General features: G+C 40.6%; 1 protein-coding gene across 1 annotated transcript in view; it reads right to left on the reverse strand.

The window, feature by feature from the left end:
• Nucleotides 1–19,442, reverse strand: part of LOC138204912 (uncharacterized) — a 124,763-nt gene that overhangs the window by 38,191 nt on the left and 67,130 nt on the right. The window contains 22 exon segments of the mRNA XM_069160455.1: nt 32–187; nt 602–778; nt 953–1,105; nt 1,983–2,216; nt 2,564–2,702; nt 3,120–3,313; nt 4,046–4,177; nt 4,699–4,872; nt 4,986–5,186; nt 5,305–5,424; nt 5,848–5,952; nt 6,254–6,448; nt 6,585–6,743; nt 7,777–7,911; nt 8,166–8,277; nt 8,528–8,643; nt 9,252–9,389; nt 10,094–10,336; nt 12,571–12,792; nt 17,391–17,552; nt 18,310–18,384; nt 18,996–19,130. Of these exon segments, the coding sequence (XP_069016556.1) occupies nt 32–187; nt 602–778; nt 953–1,105; nt 1,983–2,216; nt 2,564–2,702; nt 3,120–3,313; nt 4,046–4,177; nt 4,699–4,872; nt 4,986–5,186; nt 5,305–5,424; nt 5,848–5,952; nt 6,254–6,448; nt 6,585–6,743; nt 7,777–7,911; nt 8,166–8,277; nt 8,528–8,643; nt 9,252–9,389; nt 10,094–10,336; nt 12,571–12,792; nt 17,391–17,552; nt 18,310–18,384; nt 18,996–19,130 (3,477 nt within the window).

The raw sequence follows: 19,442 nt of genomic DNA on the forward strand, positions 1-19,442 counted from the left end.
CAGATGTTAGAATACAGATGTGACCTCTGACCTGGCAGCTGCTGATGCTCCTCTGGAGCTCCGTCCGGCTGCTGGGTGTCTGAGCCGAGTCGATCCAGAGGCTCTGATCTGTGATCCAGATGTTGATCTGCTGCAGTCGGGCGTCCCGCTCCACTCGTTTCCTCAACTCCTGTTCCGCCTCCTGAATCTGAACACCACAAAAACACTGTCAACAGATCACACAAATCTCCTCCGGCGGTCAAAAATGATGACTTCAAAGCTTGGTTGAGACTTATTTAAAATCATTTTTATCATGTAGGAAATAATAAAAAGTCAAATCAAGATAAATATTGATAAGGCAGGAGGGAGACGGCATCTTCAACCTTTTGTGGCCTTTAAACAAACTATTATGTGGGTCACAACAAAACATTTTTACAATGCCCCCGTAAAATCTGTTAAAACTATTAATAAAATATTAAATTATCAAATTTATTTTTCAATCTTGATATTTGAAAGTCTGACATTTGATGAACTTTGACCTAATAATAATTTAATGTATAAAAACATCTTGAGTTGGGATTTTTTTTTTTTTTTTGTCAAACTATTTAAAGTCTGAGCTTACCTGAGAGTTGAGTTTCTCCTGCAGACTGAGCCACTGATGGTGGAGGCCACCCTGCTCCTCTGCGTACTGGTTGCATCTGTAGCGCCTCCTCTGGTCCTCCTCAGCACTACAAGTCTGTAACGGCTGGTTCACGTAGTCCAGTGTGGTCTGATGTGCGGACATCTCAGTCTGACATTCCTGAGAAAAAACAGCATGGATGGAGAGAAAGAGACACAATTACAAGTAAACAAATAAACTTCTGGCAGGACCTCAAAATTGAAATTAATGCACAGAAAATATCCCACAACTGTCTGAAAAGTAATCAGGACATTAAGGGACATAATTTGCGTTCATCATTCAGTCCATTTGTACCTTGCAGTATTTCAGAAGATGCGTGAGATCCGTGTTGGTGCAGGAGTTTTGGTTGATCTTGTAGCGATGCTCCTCCAGCTGGGACTCAACCGCTGAAAGCCAGGCCTGGAGCTCTGACAGCGCCCCCTGCTGGCTCATCATCTCCATCCATTGCTGAGGAGGAGAAGGGAATGAAATCAACAAAATTAACTTACTTACGACAACAAACTCTGTTTTTTTCTAGGCAGTATGTCAGTCTCATGACCTTTAAGAAAAAGCTGCACTCCAAAAAGCTGAAAGCAGATTCAGTTCATCCAAATGAGCTTCAAAAATCCATGAATACATTTTTGAAAAGGAGGTGAGAGAGAGGCCAAAGATTTAGTAAGGAGAGGTGACTTCAAAGTAAAAAAAAAAAAGTAGACAAAAACTGAGGTGATGAAAGAGAGGAACCAAAAAAAAGTATAATATGTACAGGAGGAAGGAGGTGAAAGTGAACAGTGAAGGAGGAAGGGATAAGAGGAGAGCTGAGAATAGAGGACAGAAAAGCAGAAGAAGAGGAAGAGGAAGATGAAGATTGAAACAGAGAGAAGTAGGAGAGAGACGATTCGGACAAATAAGAGAAGATCCTGATAGATGGATGGAAGCAGAGATGGTTTCACACCAGTCAGGGTGAGAAGAGTCCTCAGGACGGTATTGTGCTGCACAGCGGGGAAGATTAAAACTAATTGGTGGCAGGAAGACTGCAACATGATTTGTGAAGCACCACATTGCGCTGTACTGCATATGTGGGATGAGAAAAGCTGGATTTAGGTGAAACATCTGACATTTAGAGACATGCAAAGAAAAAATGAACTACTCCTGTAGTTATTGAAGTCGGTGGAGATGAAGAAACCTGGAACAGATGTTCATGATCTCTCTAATCGTAATAAAGCAAAACATAAAAAATAAAAATATAAAACAATAATTACAAATTGAAATATCTGAGACACCCTTCAGGAAGATTTTGGTGAGTTCATATAAATTTGATCGGAAATCACAAACTCCACCTCACCTTGTGCAGAGCTTGTTGGATGACGGGCACGTCAGCCAGCAGACTGGACCAGTCCGACTCTATCTGTCTGAGTCTGGTGTTGACGGAGCAGAGATCTGGGTCCGAAGTCTGGGACGGAGAAGTCAGGTTTCTGTCCGAGTCTCCACCCGCCTCCTTCAGCTGGACCAGCTGGGCAGCAGCACCGATCACCGACACCTTCAGCTCAGATTTGGCCTCCAACTCTTTGGTTAAAGCCTGAAATATAAGGCTGTCTAGTTATATTCTGTTGGCCAAAAAGCCAAAAAATCAGCACAATACAGCTGATCTGTGGGGTTTGGAAAAGGTTTGGTATTGTCTTTTGATTTTTCAGCCTATAGAAATTGATCTTTTTCTTTTTTAAATTTGATGATTTTTTTTCAGTTTCAATATGCAGGAGATTGACCCTTTCAAATTAGGAGGACGTATTTAATTCTCTATATTTATTTAATTCAATGATCGAAGCTGCTGTTACTTATTTCAAAGTGTAATTTAAAATTGTTGTATTTACTCAGTGGAGTTTGTTTCTTTACAGTGACTGAGTTTTATGATTATCTCTCACTCACCACAGACTGGAGGTGCTGGTCACGCCTTTGTTCAACATCCGGCTCCTCATTGGCTGAGACAGTGAGCTGACTCCACATGTCAATCAGGTCTCTAGTCCCGCCCATCCAGTCAATCAGCACAGCTGAGTCACGGAGAAACCTGATTATTGGGGAAAAGTGACACATTTAAAAAAAAAAAAAAAAAAAAAAAGGTGCCAGAATACAGTTGCATGTAAATAACTGTAGATTTATTTAAAGAATTTTTTTTTATTTTTTTTTTAATGATGTCAGATTCTTGACAGGTGCTTTTAATTAGATGCAATGTGTGTTTTATAATCAAAATTTTGACATGACAGTTTTAATATGTTCGCATCCCATTAATAACTATGCTTATTTTAAAAAAAAAAAAAAAAAAAAAGAGGTTAAATAGGGATTTATACATAGAAGGAATTCATTCCAAAGGAAAAAAAGGATATTGAAATGATGCATTTCAGAAATATTTGATGCTTTAACTTTTTGGTCTGAGACAAGTTCTAACTTTCAGACTTAAAAAGTCCTCCTGTTCGTTCATTCTCACCTGCTCCTCAGCCTCCTCGTTCTGTCCATATTGGTGCGTTCATGCTCCAACCTCTTGTGCAAAGATCTCCAGCGTGCCTCCAGTTTACCTGTGGACGCGCCCACTGCGCTGCAGCCCGCCCTCCGCAGCCGCCACCCCGCCTCCAGCATCTGACCGAAACGCGCTTCGTTGTCCTCCATCGTGCGAAGCAGATTCTGTCAGACAAACACAACTTTACATGACACACAGACCTCCGAAACTAAGTCCAGCATTGGTTCGGGCGCAAATACACACACGTGCACGCTCACACAACATAAATAGCATTCTTAACGCTCCAATCTATTAGCCTGAGCTATCCAGTAGCAGCATCACAGTCACTTTGAGCTTAATGCTGTGTATTCGCATGCTTATCCAGAAATAGAGTAAAAAAATTCGACTTATTTTAACCATCCAAGAAGAAAATAATAACTCATAGGAGAAATTATGAATTCTGGTTTTGGGTTAACTCGAGTAACACTTTGTTCTTTAGTGCTCATTGTGGAGGATCTTAACTTTAACAGTGTATTATAACTGGTGTATGATAGGTTAGCTTTACTATAAACTCGAAACACTAAGTCACAACAAAGTGACTTAGCAGCACCTTCTGTGGACCGTTTGAAAAGAGTCAGAGACTCATTTTTAATCCCGACAGCAGAACAACGAGGAACACGAACCCAAAATTACATTTAGTAGGAGCGCTCTGCTTGGCTAAATAACGCACATCAAAGCCGAGGAACATCATGTACCCCTACAGAAAACAACCTATTTGGCTGTATTTAATTGAGCCAATTAGGTCTTGAGTGCAATGCCCAAAGTAGAGCATGGAGCACCCAATGAGGTCCAAATGAAGAGTATGGAGCATTTCAAAACGCGCTCCGTCCTCCAGTCGGCTGCCTGATACAAATTACCTTGTAGACAGCGAGCTGCTCTGATTCCTGCTTCTCCGAGTCACCCCCCTCATCCATCCTGGGAAATGTTGTCTCAATGTCTCTCAGCAGGGAGTCGGACGAGGCGCTGGCCTCTTCCCACTGCGACCACGTCTGAAAGAAATCATGTCTAGGTGATTAAATTCAAAGTTGATTGTTTTTTTTTAAATGATAATTCTCATTCCTGAATAGCTTTAATGACCTGCACCTGTTAATTAGAATTCACCTTTTACATTTGCAACATCAGTATAAAAAAATTGGCATTTCTGACGGGATTTAATTATGGTTTTATTTCAGGTTTGAAATGTCCCCTTCTAAGTAGAAACTTAGATTCCTACTGAGAGATTAAATGAAAAATACATCCAATACAAACTCTGTCAAAGGTTTATGTGCCTCATGAAATTATTTATACACAAATGACCCCTGAAAAAATGACTTAATTGGATCGTAAATTAGCATGCAATGAAACAGAGGTGTTTTTTAGGTGGTTGAACAGCATCTGAAATGTTCAGGTCAGGCAGGCTTTGTCGGTTTTCATATAAACCCGCCGAATAAATCACTTTTCACTGTTGTCTTTATTTTCATTGCTTTACTTCACATTCACGTTTGTAAGTAAACTGCAGTGCTTGTTCTACCTGGAATGTATCCTGCATGTTTGTCCCCCTCTCCAGTCCGTCCTGCTGCAGTCGGGCCACCTGCTCCTGCAGTCCCGTCACTCCTCCCTCCCCCCTCTGGAGGTCGAGGTCTGGGACTCTGACTGTCAGGTACTGCAGGATGTATAAACGACGGCCCAAGAACTGGAAGAATTTCTAATTGGGAAGAAGTATGCACATATTAAAAATCATACTTCGACGTGTTATTTTCAAAGTAAAAATATCATGTTTTAAAAAAAAATTTTTTTTACTTTAACTTAAACACTGACCGTGTGACTGCTGAGCTGCTGCTGCAGCTGCGCCCTGCTGTGGAGCTCGGTGTCAGGCTGCCGAGTCAGGCGTTCAGAGCCCAGACTGAGCAGCTCCTCCAGGCTGCCGACCAGGAGCTCATACTGCTGCTGCAGGTCCATGCTGCCCTTCAGCTCCTCACAGTGGGAGCGAACGCCGCCCAGCACCGTGTCCAGCTCACCCTGTACATAAGAAGGGGACATTCGAAGATTTAAAAACGCTTGCGGCATCATTCAGCTTAATTATTTACACTTCCCAAATAACGTATTTGCATAACTGCTTATGCAAAAGATGACCTACCTGCAGCTGCGTGGCCTGGACGATGAGTGAATCAGGCAGATTGTGTTGGTCAGCCTCCCCCAGCAGACAGTTTACTTGCTCCACCTGCTGCTGCAGAGACTCCTGAATCTGAACACCGGCCTGGTAAATAAACACACGTAAACTGTAACGGATGAAGGCTTTATGATGAAGTGTTACAAACAAACAATCAGGACATTTTACACAACTTTGTTCCCGGCTACTCCTCAAGGTGTTGAGTCGCTTACATCTTGCTTACATGTATATCCTCTATTCCTCACTACCCAACCGAATACAGCATTAGCATTTGATTCAAAAGACTAGTGGGGCTTTTAAAATCATAGTGAAACATTTAATTTGTGTTTTAACAACTTGTAGAGAACCAGTATATAGCAAGAACCAATGCTTAAGTTAAAACATAAAACTTCACAAGAAAACGCATACAAAACATCAACAACAGTTTTTCACTCCATTTATTTAGATCCAGTGTTTACCAATTTTATAATTTTAGCATGTGAAGGTAAAATATCACCATGGTAACAGTACCTGCAGTTGTTCATTAAGGCCCAGCGCTCCACTGAATTCATTAGGCATTTGTTGAACAGTCGACCGGTTAGAGGTGAAGGCTGCATGCAACTCTTTTAGGTGTCTCTGTTGGTTAGACGGACAAAACGGGTTGTGTGATCTGCAGCATGCAAAAAAAACCAAAACTTTTATTTTGAAAAATAAACAGGAAAATGTTATTTCCATTAAAACGACTGCAAGTTTACAGTTTTACTACAAGGTGCGGAGTACCTGTATAAATAATGATGCAGTGACAGTAGGCTAAATCGTGCAGATAATAAAATCAAAGACTTTGATTTCTAACTGTGTCAGAGTAGACCGGCCCGCTCTCGTTTCCACGTGTGAGTTAAATCAGAGTTAAATATGGCGGGTTTTTTTCAAATCTGACCTGTTTCTCTTCAGCGTCCTCCTGCAGGTTTCTGAGCTGCGTCTCTCTGCAGATCAGTGCCGCCTGGACTAAACGAAGGACTCTGCCCAGGTCATCCACACACCGCTGACCACAGTCTGAGCCCAGGACACGGCTGACCTTTGACCCCTGAGAGACCAACTCGCTCCCGAGGGTGGCCAGCTCTTCTGACAGACTCTGAAAGGGAATCCGGGGAATACATCTGCATTGAATAGATGTGAATTGAATGCCCTACTGTTATTTTTCTTTCTAAATGAAACCAACTCAAAACTGCTGAATCACATGAAGTGACCGTTACGATGAGTCGTCTCACCTGCGCCTGCAGCAGCTCCAGCTGTGTGTCCTCTTCGTGTGGCGTCCCGGCCGCCGATTGCAGCAGGTCGTTGATGGAGGACAGAGACAGGAACGCTCCGTACAACACATGAAACAAACCCTCGTCCAGCGTCTGATGGCAGCTCTCGACAGGGCAGGTCTGAGTGGGAAAGATCGAAGTGTTGGCAAAAACTGACGTTAAAAAATTTAGACAGAGGATAAATTTATACTAATGCGAGTCAAAAAGTGCAGTCAGATGGAAACTATTATTTTTAAGCAACATGAAACAGGAGGAAGAGGAGGGTGAGGCTGGTGTCTGCGGTGACGAGACCTCTTCATCAGCCCAGCTTCACTCCTTCTCTTCCTGGCCGTCTTTCATGTTTGTTGTTTCCGGCACCTCTTTTGGTGAAGTGTGATGTCAAGTTGTGTTTCCCGTGGCGATTGATGGAAAAAAAAAAAAAAAAAAAAATCCGATCTACAGATTCAGACTCTGTTATGTTCGTTTGTTGTTTATGTCTTTATACATGTAGCACAGTGACTGACTTTCGTGGAGATTTATTTTACTCTTAATCCAGTGATGGATAAAAACTCTATATCATTTTTTCAGCAGAAAACAGTGACCTCAACATGTCCCTCCATTCATTACAGTCCACTATGAAATATATCCACCATCATGTAATGGTAGCTGATATTTTCTCACTTTTTTTTTTTTTTTTTTAAAAGTGAAACAGTGTCTAATTGGGACGTCCCATCACAGGTCGAAGTTAAAGCGGAAAACTGGAATTTAAAAGCATAATCTTCAAGATTTCAGTTCAATGTGCTTTAGGGGAAAACGTGGCTACTGGTGGAAAGCAAAGAAAGTCTGAATAAAACAGGCATTATCTGAAACGGCAAGTTTCTGATCACTGGACACTGATTGATGTGTTCTTTGTAAATGATTTTATTCTATACTGTGCGCATGTCAAACTGCATAACTTCTGAATGTAAATAGATTTAATGGCTACAATAGAACAAATGCACAGCACACAGGATATCAAAAGTCCTATATAAAAGATGATAAATTTAGGGGCTAATCACTGAACATCCCATCAGCTTTATGTGTAGTTTCTAGTCTCGAGAAGAAAACTAGCTCCTGCCGGTATGTCACAACTTCCACCTTCTCTGACAAACAGCCCTGAAAGGCTCCTCCTCACCTGATTTGGAAGCTCGTCAGATGCGCGTCCCAGCTCTCTCAGATGGCTGATGTAGGTCTGGAGCTCTTTCAGGTCTTTTGTGCCAATCATGCGTCTTCGTGTTCCATCACTGCGCTTCAGAGATGAGTCTGTCACCTTCAGAAAAGCGGGAGAGAGAGCGGAAGAGTCACATCGGCAGAGAGCGAGAAAAACATCAGAAGAAAAGTCGGGGGACGCACAACTCTAATCAGGCCCTGCAGGAGTCCCCATAACACCAACGAGACAACAAAGTGCCTTCTGCTCAGAGAAGGTGATAATCAAGCATGGCGTGAACACCGATTTTTCCTTTCTTTTTTTTGTATTTGAAAAGTGATAATCAAGCACCTCAGCTCTCACGATGAAGGCCTTACCTCAGTGGGAGGAAGCGGGAAGCTCTCCTCCAAAGCCTGCAGCCGACTGTGAAGGCGATCCCACTTCTTCAGAGCAGAGTCCTCCTCCACATCCGACGCAGCAGGAGGCGACCTGCAGGGAGGGAAGGAGAAAATAACACTTCATTTATCTTCAGCTGGCTTTATCTTTCTTTCTTTCTTTCTTTCTTTCTTTCTTTCTTTCTTTCTTTCTTTCTTTCTTTCTTTCTTTCTTTCTTTCTTTCTCTGGGACTATATAAAAGAACAAACCTTGATATAAAAAAAAACCACATTATAAATGCATCCCCCTGTGTGATACATATTTTAAATATATATAGTTATAGAGTGATGAAACAGTGCATTACCTCGGTGACAGCTGGCTGTCGTCGTCGGGGTCCTCGCTGTGAAGTCGAGCTCTGCTGCCCTGCCTGGCGATGGCCTGAGTCAGTCCTCTCTGCTCCGTCAGCTCGTGCTCCAACTCCTGAACAACAAACAACAAAGTGTATTGTTACACGTGCACATTTATGTATATGAGTAAATATTTTAGTGTTTGTCTCTCAAGTTTGTTAACAGAAAGTATGTTGTGACTCTAAAAGACCAGAAATTTTGTCAATTTGACAGAGAGAATTTTGGATTTATATTTTCTTGCTGATGCATTTCCCTAAATGTAAAGTAAAAAAAACTGAAAAACCTTGAAAAAAAATGGAAAAGCCAAATCTATTAAAAGTCAATATGACCCAATCAAGTCATCTAACTCTTATATGATGTACTTACTTCCTCAGAGTTACAGAAAGATTGTCAGTAAAAGGTGCTAAAAGAAAAAAAACAAAAAAACTTTTTCCGGAGTATTTTACAGCAGGAGAGCTGGAGCTATTTTGTTGGGGAGGTTTTGTGTCCCATGATGGTGCTAAACTTTAAAGCAAACCAAAAATGGTTTGATTTAAGAGACTAAAAAAAGCTCCTTCTGCGGGAACTCAAGGTGCCTCCAGGCCAGATGAGATACATAATCTCTTCAGCGTGTTCATGTACAATTCATAAGAAACACTTCACACCAGTTGAAGCCTTTAACCAGTCCACAGGGTCCAGTACCTTCTGCTGCTGCAGGCTGCTCTGTCTGAGGAGTTTGTTTCTTGATGAGGAGAAGATCTCCTGAACGCTGCTGCTGCTGCGCTTCAACTTGGACTCCGGATGGCGCTCTACCTGAGGAACTGACTTCTCAGGCAAAAACTAGAAAAGGAGATACAATGACAGAAAAAAAAAAAAAAAAAAAGTTTTGTCATTGTCATAATCAGTGATAAGTGAAAGTTATTTTGTATTTTGATATTTACTCAATACAGTTTAAAAAAAAAAAAAAAAAGTTCAGTCGCATGTCATTTTAATAATAAACAGCACTCAGATCCCCCAAAACTGTCAGTTTGCTTATGAAGACTTGTTCCATGACTTTCCTGTAAAGATTTACAAGCAGCTCCGCTTCACACCTTCAGCTTTGAAACTGAACAGACCTGCTTCCTCACCGAGCGGGAAACCACTAATGAGGTGCCGGAGAGCCTGTAATGGTTTATTTGCGGACCTGTTAATAATTATCATGGAGCAACTTTGCCACGTGTGCAAAGTCTGACACAACTATCCAGGCCAAGTTTTAAGATTAGAACAAGAAAGCGAGAGAGATCAAGATGATGGAAGGTGTTTGAAAATAATTTCTCCTGCAACATTATTTAATTTTTTAATTATACTGACATAAAACGACCAAATATCGGAAAAATAGTGGAATAGAGCAAGATGGGAGTTAAGTTATTATAAAACTGACTGACAAAAACAGTGACGCAGCACCTCCAAACTGGGGAAATGCACAATATAATATATAGTTTTAGTTAAAAACACTTTGTTCCTCTTATTATTTGTACGTTTTAATGTGTACAGACTGTATGTACCTGTTCCTGAGGCTCTCTGAGACCCATCATCCTCTCCTCTCCCTGTCGGTCCTGCAGCAGCTGCTGGAAGGAGACCAGGTTGGACTTCAGGAGCTCCAGTTTGGAGGCGAGAGCTTCGATCGCCTCCTGCTGGGATCCTGCAGCTCCCAGTTCACTCTGCCGCTGCTGCTGCTGCTGCTGCTCGGCGGCCGGACTGAACGCTGACAAGCTGCCGATCTTCTGCTCGATCTCCTGAAACATCTCCTGCACATCAACAAACATACACAGTCATTGTTTTTTTTTTTTTTTTTTTATGAACTTTGTAAAGCTGTGTGCATATATTCATTATTAGAGCTGACTCTGCCAAATCTTTCTGCACCTAAATTCACACTTTAACTCCTTTTGATGGTTACACTTCATCTGACACTTCAAATCCTTTCAGTGCTCACATGTCAACTCTTCAAGTCCTTTAAATGTGATTCTGGTGATTCTTCGACAAACTCTTCTCAGTAATCACACTCCAACCAAGTCTTTCTTTCTAACCACAGCTTTATTTCCACTGAGGACTTGCACTTCAACTCCTTTTAGTGCTTGTACGTCGTGCTTTTTACTTTAACAAACACTTGAGTCCCTTTCACTAATCTCTACCTTCCCTCAATAATTTTACTTCCACTGATACTTAAACTTCTTTTAGCGCTTTCACTTCAACTGACATTTCAACTCCTTTCAATATTGTTACTTCAAGTAAATTCAAATACTTGCAGCACTTGCAATTACTGATTTCAGCACCTGTCCATGAACTGATGCTTCAACTCCTTTCAATGCTAACATGTCAAGTAATTCTCCACCTCGTTCTTGGGTTGTCTCTTCAACTATGTTTAGCATTTTTAGTATTACTTTAAGTATGTCATCTTGAATTGTTAGACTTATAAATAAACTTTAAATGCCATTTATATTTGGGACAATTTCACTGTCTGAACTGCAATCATAAAATGTTTTGTTTTTTTTAAATCTGAAAGTTGACTTTGGACCCATTTGTCCACTTGCCTGTCACACCCCTGTTTTACTTTGCTTTTAGTGTTGTTCTGACCCCATTGTTACACATTTATAATCTCCTTAACTTCGTTTCCTACTCTCTTTGTCACACTGTTCTATCAAAACCAACAATTAAAATAGGATGGGCTGAGGATAAAGCACATGACCTTAAAGTGAGATGCGGTTCATGAATAAGGCATCTGTGAACGAGGCTGTTCAGCAAATTGAATAGGAGACGAGATGTCGTCAGTGACTGTTTGTTTGCCCACGGAGATTTGACCAAATGGGACGTGTGCCTGTTTAACCTGTGAAACTTTAATGGAGGCTCGAGTTTCACTATGCAGGTCAGCAGGGTGGAAAATACCTTTGACTAAGCTTTGAATACAGAAGCTTTGAAGCCCTGTTCGGGCATGACTCTATTGACTGAAAGCTATGACACAACAGGCTGCCATATGGATCCAAACTGTCAAATATCCATATAGGCTAAGGTCTATCACCAGGACTGTATTCATGCTGTGTCACAGTTTTAGCAGAGCGCAGTTCTGAGGTACATGAACCTCATGGATTTTGCAGTATATAATATTTGTTTCAGCCCGATCATCCCCTGCTGATGGCATTTGAGCTCAGAGCCAAGTTCCTGTTTTTACGTCATACATGAGACTGAAATAATCCAGCATGGGAGGGAAATTCGAACCGCCGTGCTGCTGAGTTTACTAACTTTGCAGATGTTGCAAGATCTAAAATAAGCAGAAGTAGTCGTGGTAATCATTTGTGAGTCATAGTTTGAAATAATATTGTACAACTTGAAATGTGTTTAACGTCACATGATCTGTCCAGTGACGTACATCGGATATTATTAAGAGCTGCTGCAAACAGATAAAAGGGAAGCAGGATCTCAGACTGTAAGTGTTCATTGAAAAAAAATCTGTTGCATTTAGTTATTCTAAACTTGCCTATAATCTTGATAAATGAGTAAAGAAATGATTATTTTGTATGATCAGTGATGAGTTATTTCCAGATTGTGCTGCAAGATGATTATGAGGGTAGTCTAAGTAAATAAAATTGAATTATGCTTTTCAAAAGTAACATTAAAGCATAGATTTTATATTTAAGGCCTAGTAAAAAAAGAAGTGTAAAATGTAACAATCTAAAGACATCACTCTTTAATGAAACAGCTGTGTGACGAGGGATCTGTCGGTTTCCTAGAAAAAGCTTCTGGATTCACCAGCAAATAAAGCAAATATTAAAACTTGGATGATCAATAATTACTTATAAAAGTTACCAGTTTTTTTTAGATTGTGGGAAAACAACAACAAATCCAGATAAGAATCCAATAAAAAAAAAAAAATGTAAACAAATATAAATGTGTTTTTAAAAGTATCAATCCACATTTAGCCCCAGTTGTAACTTTTTTGACTTGTAAATCCGAAGAGGAATCTGATCCCCTGGTGGGTGTAGCCTACCTGGCAGGTAAGGAGCTGCTGCTCCATGCTGTCCTGCATGGTGAATGAGCCGGCATCTGCGGCAGCCACCGGGCGTCTCTGGGCTCTCTGCAGCCACAGCTCCAGCTGTTCAACCCTCACCAGACAGTCGTGGAGGACACCGTTACGGGGGCGGGGCCCAGGTGGGGGCTGAGGCTGCTCTGATCCCTGGGACACCAACACAACACATCCAGCTGAGCCTCTCTGCTCCAGGGTCGCAGGTCAAGAGAGGGAAGAGAGAGAAAGGAGGGAGGGTGAGAGCTGAACTGAGCAAACTGCAACTTTGACCTGAGTCCGCCTGAACAGGTCGCAGCCAATCTAAACAAACACTTCCGACCTGTGACTCCACTTCTAACACTTCCAGTGTTGCTCTTGTCTCACTCCTCTCTCTCTCTCTCTCTGTCTCTCTTCCCCTTTCTGCTCCACCCACCTGTGGCAGAAAACCACTTCCTGGAGCAGTGGCAGGGCTCCAATGACAGAATGACAGAGACACATAGAAAAAGAGGCCTCAGCCTTACGACGAGTGAAACAAAGCAGTCAACACAGAATCCAAACACCTTCCTACTTCTTCCTCAAACTGGTAATAATTTGATTTTGGTGTCCTGCTCCTTTTCCTCTCCTTTTTCAACCCTGCTTCCTTTTTAGAGTGAATACTTTTTTTTTTTTAAAGTGCAAGTTTAAACTCACAATGCACCAAATGACTGAATGATTTTCTTTCATGGCCGAGCTCTTTGCATACAGACACAGAGGACCTGCTGAGGATTCAATGCAGCCTCAGCCGGATGTGAACACCAAAAGTCAACAAACCAGCTTTAAATGTCTGAACAGCTTGGCTCTTTCACCACACTTTGACGTCAGCAAGTCCAGAGAACATATGTAGAAGGTTACGTAGATTACGTAGAAGGTTTCCTCAGATTATGAATGTAAAGTCAGCACACTTATTTCGCACTCGGCAGACATTCAAATTATTTCAACTGAATCATGTGTTTGTTTGAAATACCTAATCATGCTCATATAATAATGTGTCCACTCCAATCTCTGTTTCACATGAAGGCAAAACTGCACAAGCAAAGAAAAATTATGGTGTATTAATTCATCATGTCTCAAATACAATGAGGACATTCACTTAACAGTAATTTAATGGCGCAAAATTAGCATATAAAGAACAGAATTTATACATTTTGGGGTAAAAACTAGTCCTTAAAACTCTCCAACTAGTCCCCAGACATCAACAACTAGTCCTTAAAACTCTGTAACTAGTTCTTAGACCTATGCAACTAGTCCTTACACCTCTGTAACTAGTCCTTAGACCTCTGTAACTAGTCCTTAAAACTCTGTAACTAGTCCTTATACCTATGTAACTAGTCCTTACACCTCTGTAACTAGTCATTAGACCTCTGTAACTAGTTCTTAGACCTCTAACTAGTTCTTAGACCTCTGTAACTAGTTCTTAGACCTCTGCAACTAGTCCTTAGACCTCTGCAACTAGTTCTTAGACCTCTGTAACTAGTCCTTAGACCTCTGTAACTAGTTCTTAGACCTCTAACTAGTCCTTAGACCTCTGTAACTAGTCCTTACATCTCTGTAACTAGTTCTTAGACCTCTAACTAGTCCTTAGACCTCTGCAACTAGTTCTTAGACTTCTGCAACTAGTCCTAAGACCTCTGTAACGAGTTCTTAGACCTCTAACTAGTCCTTAGACCTCTGTAACTAGTCCTTACATCTCTGTAACTAGTTCTTAGACCTCTAACTAGTCCTTAGACCTCTGCAACTAGTTCTTAGACTTCTGCAACTAGTCCTAAGACCTCTGTAACGAGTTCTTAGACCTCTGTAACTAGTCCTTAGACCTATGTAACGAGTCCTTACATCTCTGTAACTAGTCTTATACCTTTGTAACTAGCCCTCACACCTCTGTAACTAGTTCTTAGACCTCTGTAACTAGTCCTTACACCTCTGTAACTAGTCCTTACATCTCTGTAACTAGTCCTTATACCTTTGTAACTAGCCCTCACACCTCTGTAACTAGTTCTTAGACTTCTAACTAGTCCTTAGACCTCTGTAACTAGTCCTTAGACCTCTGCAAGTAGTTCTTAGACTTATGCAACTAGTTCTTAGACCTCTGTAACTAGTCCTTAGACCTCTGTAACTAGACCTTAAACACAGTACCTGGTCCCTAAACTCTGCAACTAGTCCTTAATCTCTGCAACTAGTTCTTCAAACTCTGCAACTAGTTCTTAGACCTCTGTAACTAGACCTTAAACACAGTGCCTAGTCCCAAAACTCTGCAACTTGTCCTAACAAGAATTCTGTAACAAAATAAACACCCCCTGCTTCCTCCTGAGCTCTGTGTGACTATAAATTCACAACTGTGAATGGAAAATATAATGAAATGCATTTGAGATTAAGAAAAAAGATACAGCTATGTAAGTAAAACTTCACATAAAACAGCGGGGTCGAATCATCGGTCATGACATAAAACTTGTTAACCAAGTAGATGGTTATTAATGTAATGGAGCAGCAGTTTAATCAACTCGGTCCATCAGCTATTTGTATTGAGACAGTCCCACCTCTTCATCCACTCCTGCATGGTTAGAGGGTTAAGAGGAGGAGGAGGACAGAGATTTTGGAGTGTGTCATGCGTGCACCGTGGCACTGACTGCAGTTTGATGTGTATTTATGGCCCTCAAGTGTTGTCATGGGGTCTGAATGTGGTAGTTAACGCTGATGCTATTTGACGAGGACTTTCAGAGGATTGCTCCAGATTTGTGCAGAATTGGCCTTTGAGAGGTTTATGTTTGCTTTGGGTGTATAAGTGTGCGTCTTCATCAAACCTCAGCGCACGCCCCCCCCCCTCTGTCCCTTCATGAGCTCCTGACACAGAAAAAGAGACGGAGGAGTGGATCACTGCTGTGGGTTTATTTGTATTTGTGCTCTTGTTTGGATATGCAGACAGATTGGAAAGACAGAAGTGGAACAGTGTCGTACAGCACATGCCACGTAATGAAAGAGGTCTCCGCCGCTTTCAGGTGAAAACCTTGTATTTCCAAAAGTGGCAGCTTTGTAGACGTTAATACATATTTTTAAATAATGATAAATAGTTGTAATGTCATTTTTGATCTTCTGTAGTCTTTGTATAATCAATGCTTGTATCAAATAATGTTGATTTAACCACTAAATTGGGAGTTACGTTGTTTTCACCTGCCAACGGCTGTGTTAATCAGTAATCATTTCAAACCAGTGCATTTTCATGGCCAACAATCATCTTAAAAACATATTTTTTTTCTTGAGTATAAAAGCTGTATTGCTGAGAGTGAAAATGAAATGCAGATTCACAACAAAGCGGTTTTCCACACTCTCCTGCTGCAAGGCAGTGACAGAGCAAAAATAAATCTGTTCAAGTCTGTAAACAACATACTGCACTTTATTATTTATGTATTGATCTTATGGAAATACAAATGGCTGATGCATATAAGCAAGCAAACAAAAAAATGTTTTATTTCCACAGATATGCTCTGCATTTGCTGGTAAATGAGCCCAGACAGTAAAATGAAAACAATCATAATGTTTTAATTATTTTATGTCACCATTCCCTATACGATACATTATTAAACAAAATAGGTCTATTAATACACTGTTTCTGAGTTTTATAAAAACATACTAACCCATCAGAATAAAGGTCCATGCAAAAGGCTTAATACAGACTGTTAAAAACCACCCACCCCACATGCTAAATACCGTCAGTCAGCTTTCGTATTTAACCATCACCCTGCCAACCAATTCTCACTTAGCAGATAATGTGCCGTGTCATCTTGAACCACATCTCAGTGGTGTCGTCAGATTAGGGCAGAATTACTCCTCTGCAAACTCAGTAATCCTTCATGTAAACACACAAGTAAACTTGGAAGAAAAAAAAAGTACGTCTTTGGCACACATCTGCTTCGATGTGATTACGTAGCTCTATGCTGCATCTTATTTGATTGCAGTAACAAACACTGAGATTTCAAATGTAAACTAAAAGTCCACAGTTCGTAAATGTGGATGTCGATATCTGCAATCCCCCGCCATGTAAATGCACTGAAAGGTTTCATGGTGAGACATTTCTAAAACAACTCAGAGGTCATGACTCAGTGGTAGAATGAATCAGGAGCTCTTTACTCGCCTCTAGAAGAAGGAGCGTTCTACGTTAACTTCTACGAGACGATTTCAATTCTAGGTTTGGTCATAGGAAAAAAAAAGCATTCTAGAATAGAAGAAGTCAATACTGGTTTCTAGAAGGTGTCTGGAAGTTTTATGGTTGGATCAAGAAGAAATTGGAAGTTCTAAAATGCATTCAAAAAGATTGAATAATGGTTTTTTTGATAAAGAGAGGTTTGGTTTTACAAAAAACTTTGATTCTAGAAAAAGTCATTGCCTCTCAAGCTAGCTCAAAAAAAATAAGCTGCTCTAAATTTGAGTGTAAAAGTAGGCAGTTAAGTCTTTGGTCTAGAAGAATTTGAGTTCCAACTTTGAGGAAAAACATCCAGGACCCAATCTAGAAGATTTTTCTAGAGGCTTTGAAATCTAGGGTTGATTCTACAAGATATCTAGAAAGGATTGGTGCAGGTAGTAGAAGAAACTCTGGTTCTACTGCAGGTTTCTTTGTAGAAAAAGAGGGGTCTAGATGTGGTGTAGAGGTTTTGTTCTCGAACATTCTAGACAAAGCTGTCTAATCTAGGCGTGATTCTAGATGGCACTTGGAGATTAAATGGTGAATCGTAAAGTTTTACATAAGGAAGAAGTGAAAAGCTTTAGATCTAGCAGACTACACATTTCTGCTGGGGGCCAGAGTTGGGTTTGGACACGTTTACGGTCGAGGCTGTGTTTACCATGCTCTCAGGCAGGGACTGAGTTCTGACTGTGCCCATGGGTTTTGATAAAGCTTCAGATGAACTTGCTTCTGAGGTGTCAGTGGGGCCCACAACATCCTGAAGAAACATGAGCAGGGTTAGAAGATCAGTCAGGTAAGTCCGTTAAATACACCGAACGTCTAGTCTGCCAGGTTACCACTCAATAAGTACTCTATCTTCACTCAGAGAACCAAGGTTACAAGGTAACCACACGATATCACACAGTTACTCATACACTCTGTTAAGGAATCATGTTACATCATGTTAAGGGTATCTTTCCTTTACAATCTTTCTTGGACAATCTGTTGCATTGTCAAACTAATTCTATGGATCTTTTTTGTTATTTTAATATGTATTCTTATTGAAAGAATGTGCCTGTATTTTACTACATTTTTCACGATCATAACTACTTGCTATTACTGTGAGTACAACCCAGCATGCAGCTCAAATTTTTAAAATCAATTAAATCAATACTGGAAGCAACTCAGTGAGAAACAAAAGATCTACCGAATTTATAATCAGGATTAAAAAAAAAAAAAAAAAAAAGGCTGGAGATATTCTATGTTTTTATTATTGTCAAAGGTGCCTTAAAAAGATTATAAAGACGAAATGCCCCAAAAAATAATTTTACAGTGAAAGTTAAACAGTTAAAGAAGGTGGTGTAATTTCCTAAAATAGCAGGATTTTAGCAAACTAACATTAGATCAATTAATTATTGTCTTTTTGTAGGATTTGGTGACAATAAGAAATTATAGACAATAACTGCGTTTATCCTATTTAAAACTGAGAATTAACAATGTCATATAGGAGCCAGTGATGGATGTTTCAGAGTTACCTTTTTATCTTGTGCAGTCTGTTCTGTGCTTTGTCCAGAGGCAGCCTCAGTCTCTTCGGAGACAACCAGAGGTTCCTGACACCAACAATGACAAATATTATAATAATCTTATTTAACAACCAAACCAAAATGTTAAATGGCTGAAAGAAAAAAAACATAGTCAATATGAGTTAATAGAAGTCATTCCTCTACAGTGCTGTCAGATAGTTTGATCGTGTCCACTGGAGAAATAAAATCCAGACAGGTGTGCAGTTGAAGAAGAACAGAGGAAAATAAAAAGTGCAGCATGAGAAGAAATGGATCAATGATCGGGAGAGGGTTTAATATCATGAATTAGGTGATAATAGTAGAGGTGAGGAAGGTGAAGGGACTTGTGCCAACAGTGGAGGGGAGGAGCGACCCAGGTCAAAGTAGGTCAGAGATGAGTCTCTCAGTCATTACAAACACTTTAATTCAGGATTTAATTTCTGGATTGTTGAAATTTGTGAAATCTAGATCAGTCATAGACTTTCACATCATTTTCTATAATTTGTTCCACAACTTGTTATTGATTTCAGGTTAGAAAACGTCTCCCAGCTACAAGGTAAGTGGCTGACCTCGAGTCACTCCAAGGGGTAAAGAGGGCTGTAGGACAGAGAAACAATATGGATGAAAAGGATTTTCTACAGGAGCTATTTCTTTTTTACCTCTGGAGAAGCGCCAAGGAAAGCATCCCAGAGCCACCACAAAACACCTCCTCCACCTTCTTCCACTCTCTGCTCCTCTCTCCCTTTTTTCTCTCTGGCTTCTTCAGCCTGGAGCACGCCTGGATGCTCCCGCTGCTGACATGAAGACACGCTCATGTGCAGAGTCACACGGGAGGGTCAAAAGTACATCTGGGACAATGAGCCAAGAAGGTTACGTCGGTCGCTTGGGTACCAGGATGTCTCAAAAACGTGTTCTCTGACTCCTGTAAAATTTGGTGGATAATTTGCTTTTTTTTTTCCTTTTTTTTTGTGCAGCTCAAGGAGCTCATTGTTCTGTAGGTTGAACCAAGATTCATCTATGTTGAAAAATAACTTTTAGAGCGCCGCAAAACCCAAACTTTAGCTCAAAGTCCCAGCACTGCACTTCACACGAAAGGCATATTAAAA

Source organism: Embiotoca jacksoni, unplaced genomic scaffold, assembly GCF_022577435.1.
Source record: "Embiotoca jacksoni isolate LCO1_2020_lvr unplaced genomic scaffold, fEmbJac1.0.p SCAF_27, whole genome shotgun sequence".
Classification (NCBI taxonomy): domain Eukaryota; kingdom Metazoa; phylum Chordata; class Actinopteri; family Embiotocidae; genus Embiotoca; species Embiotoca jacksoni.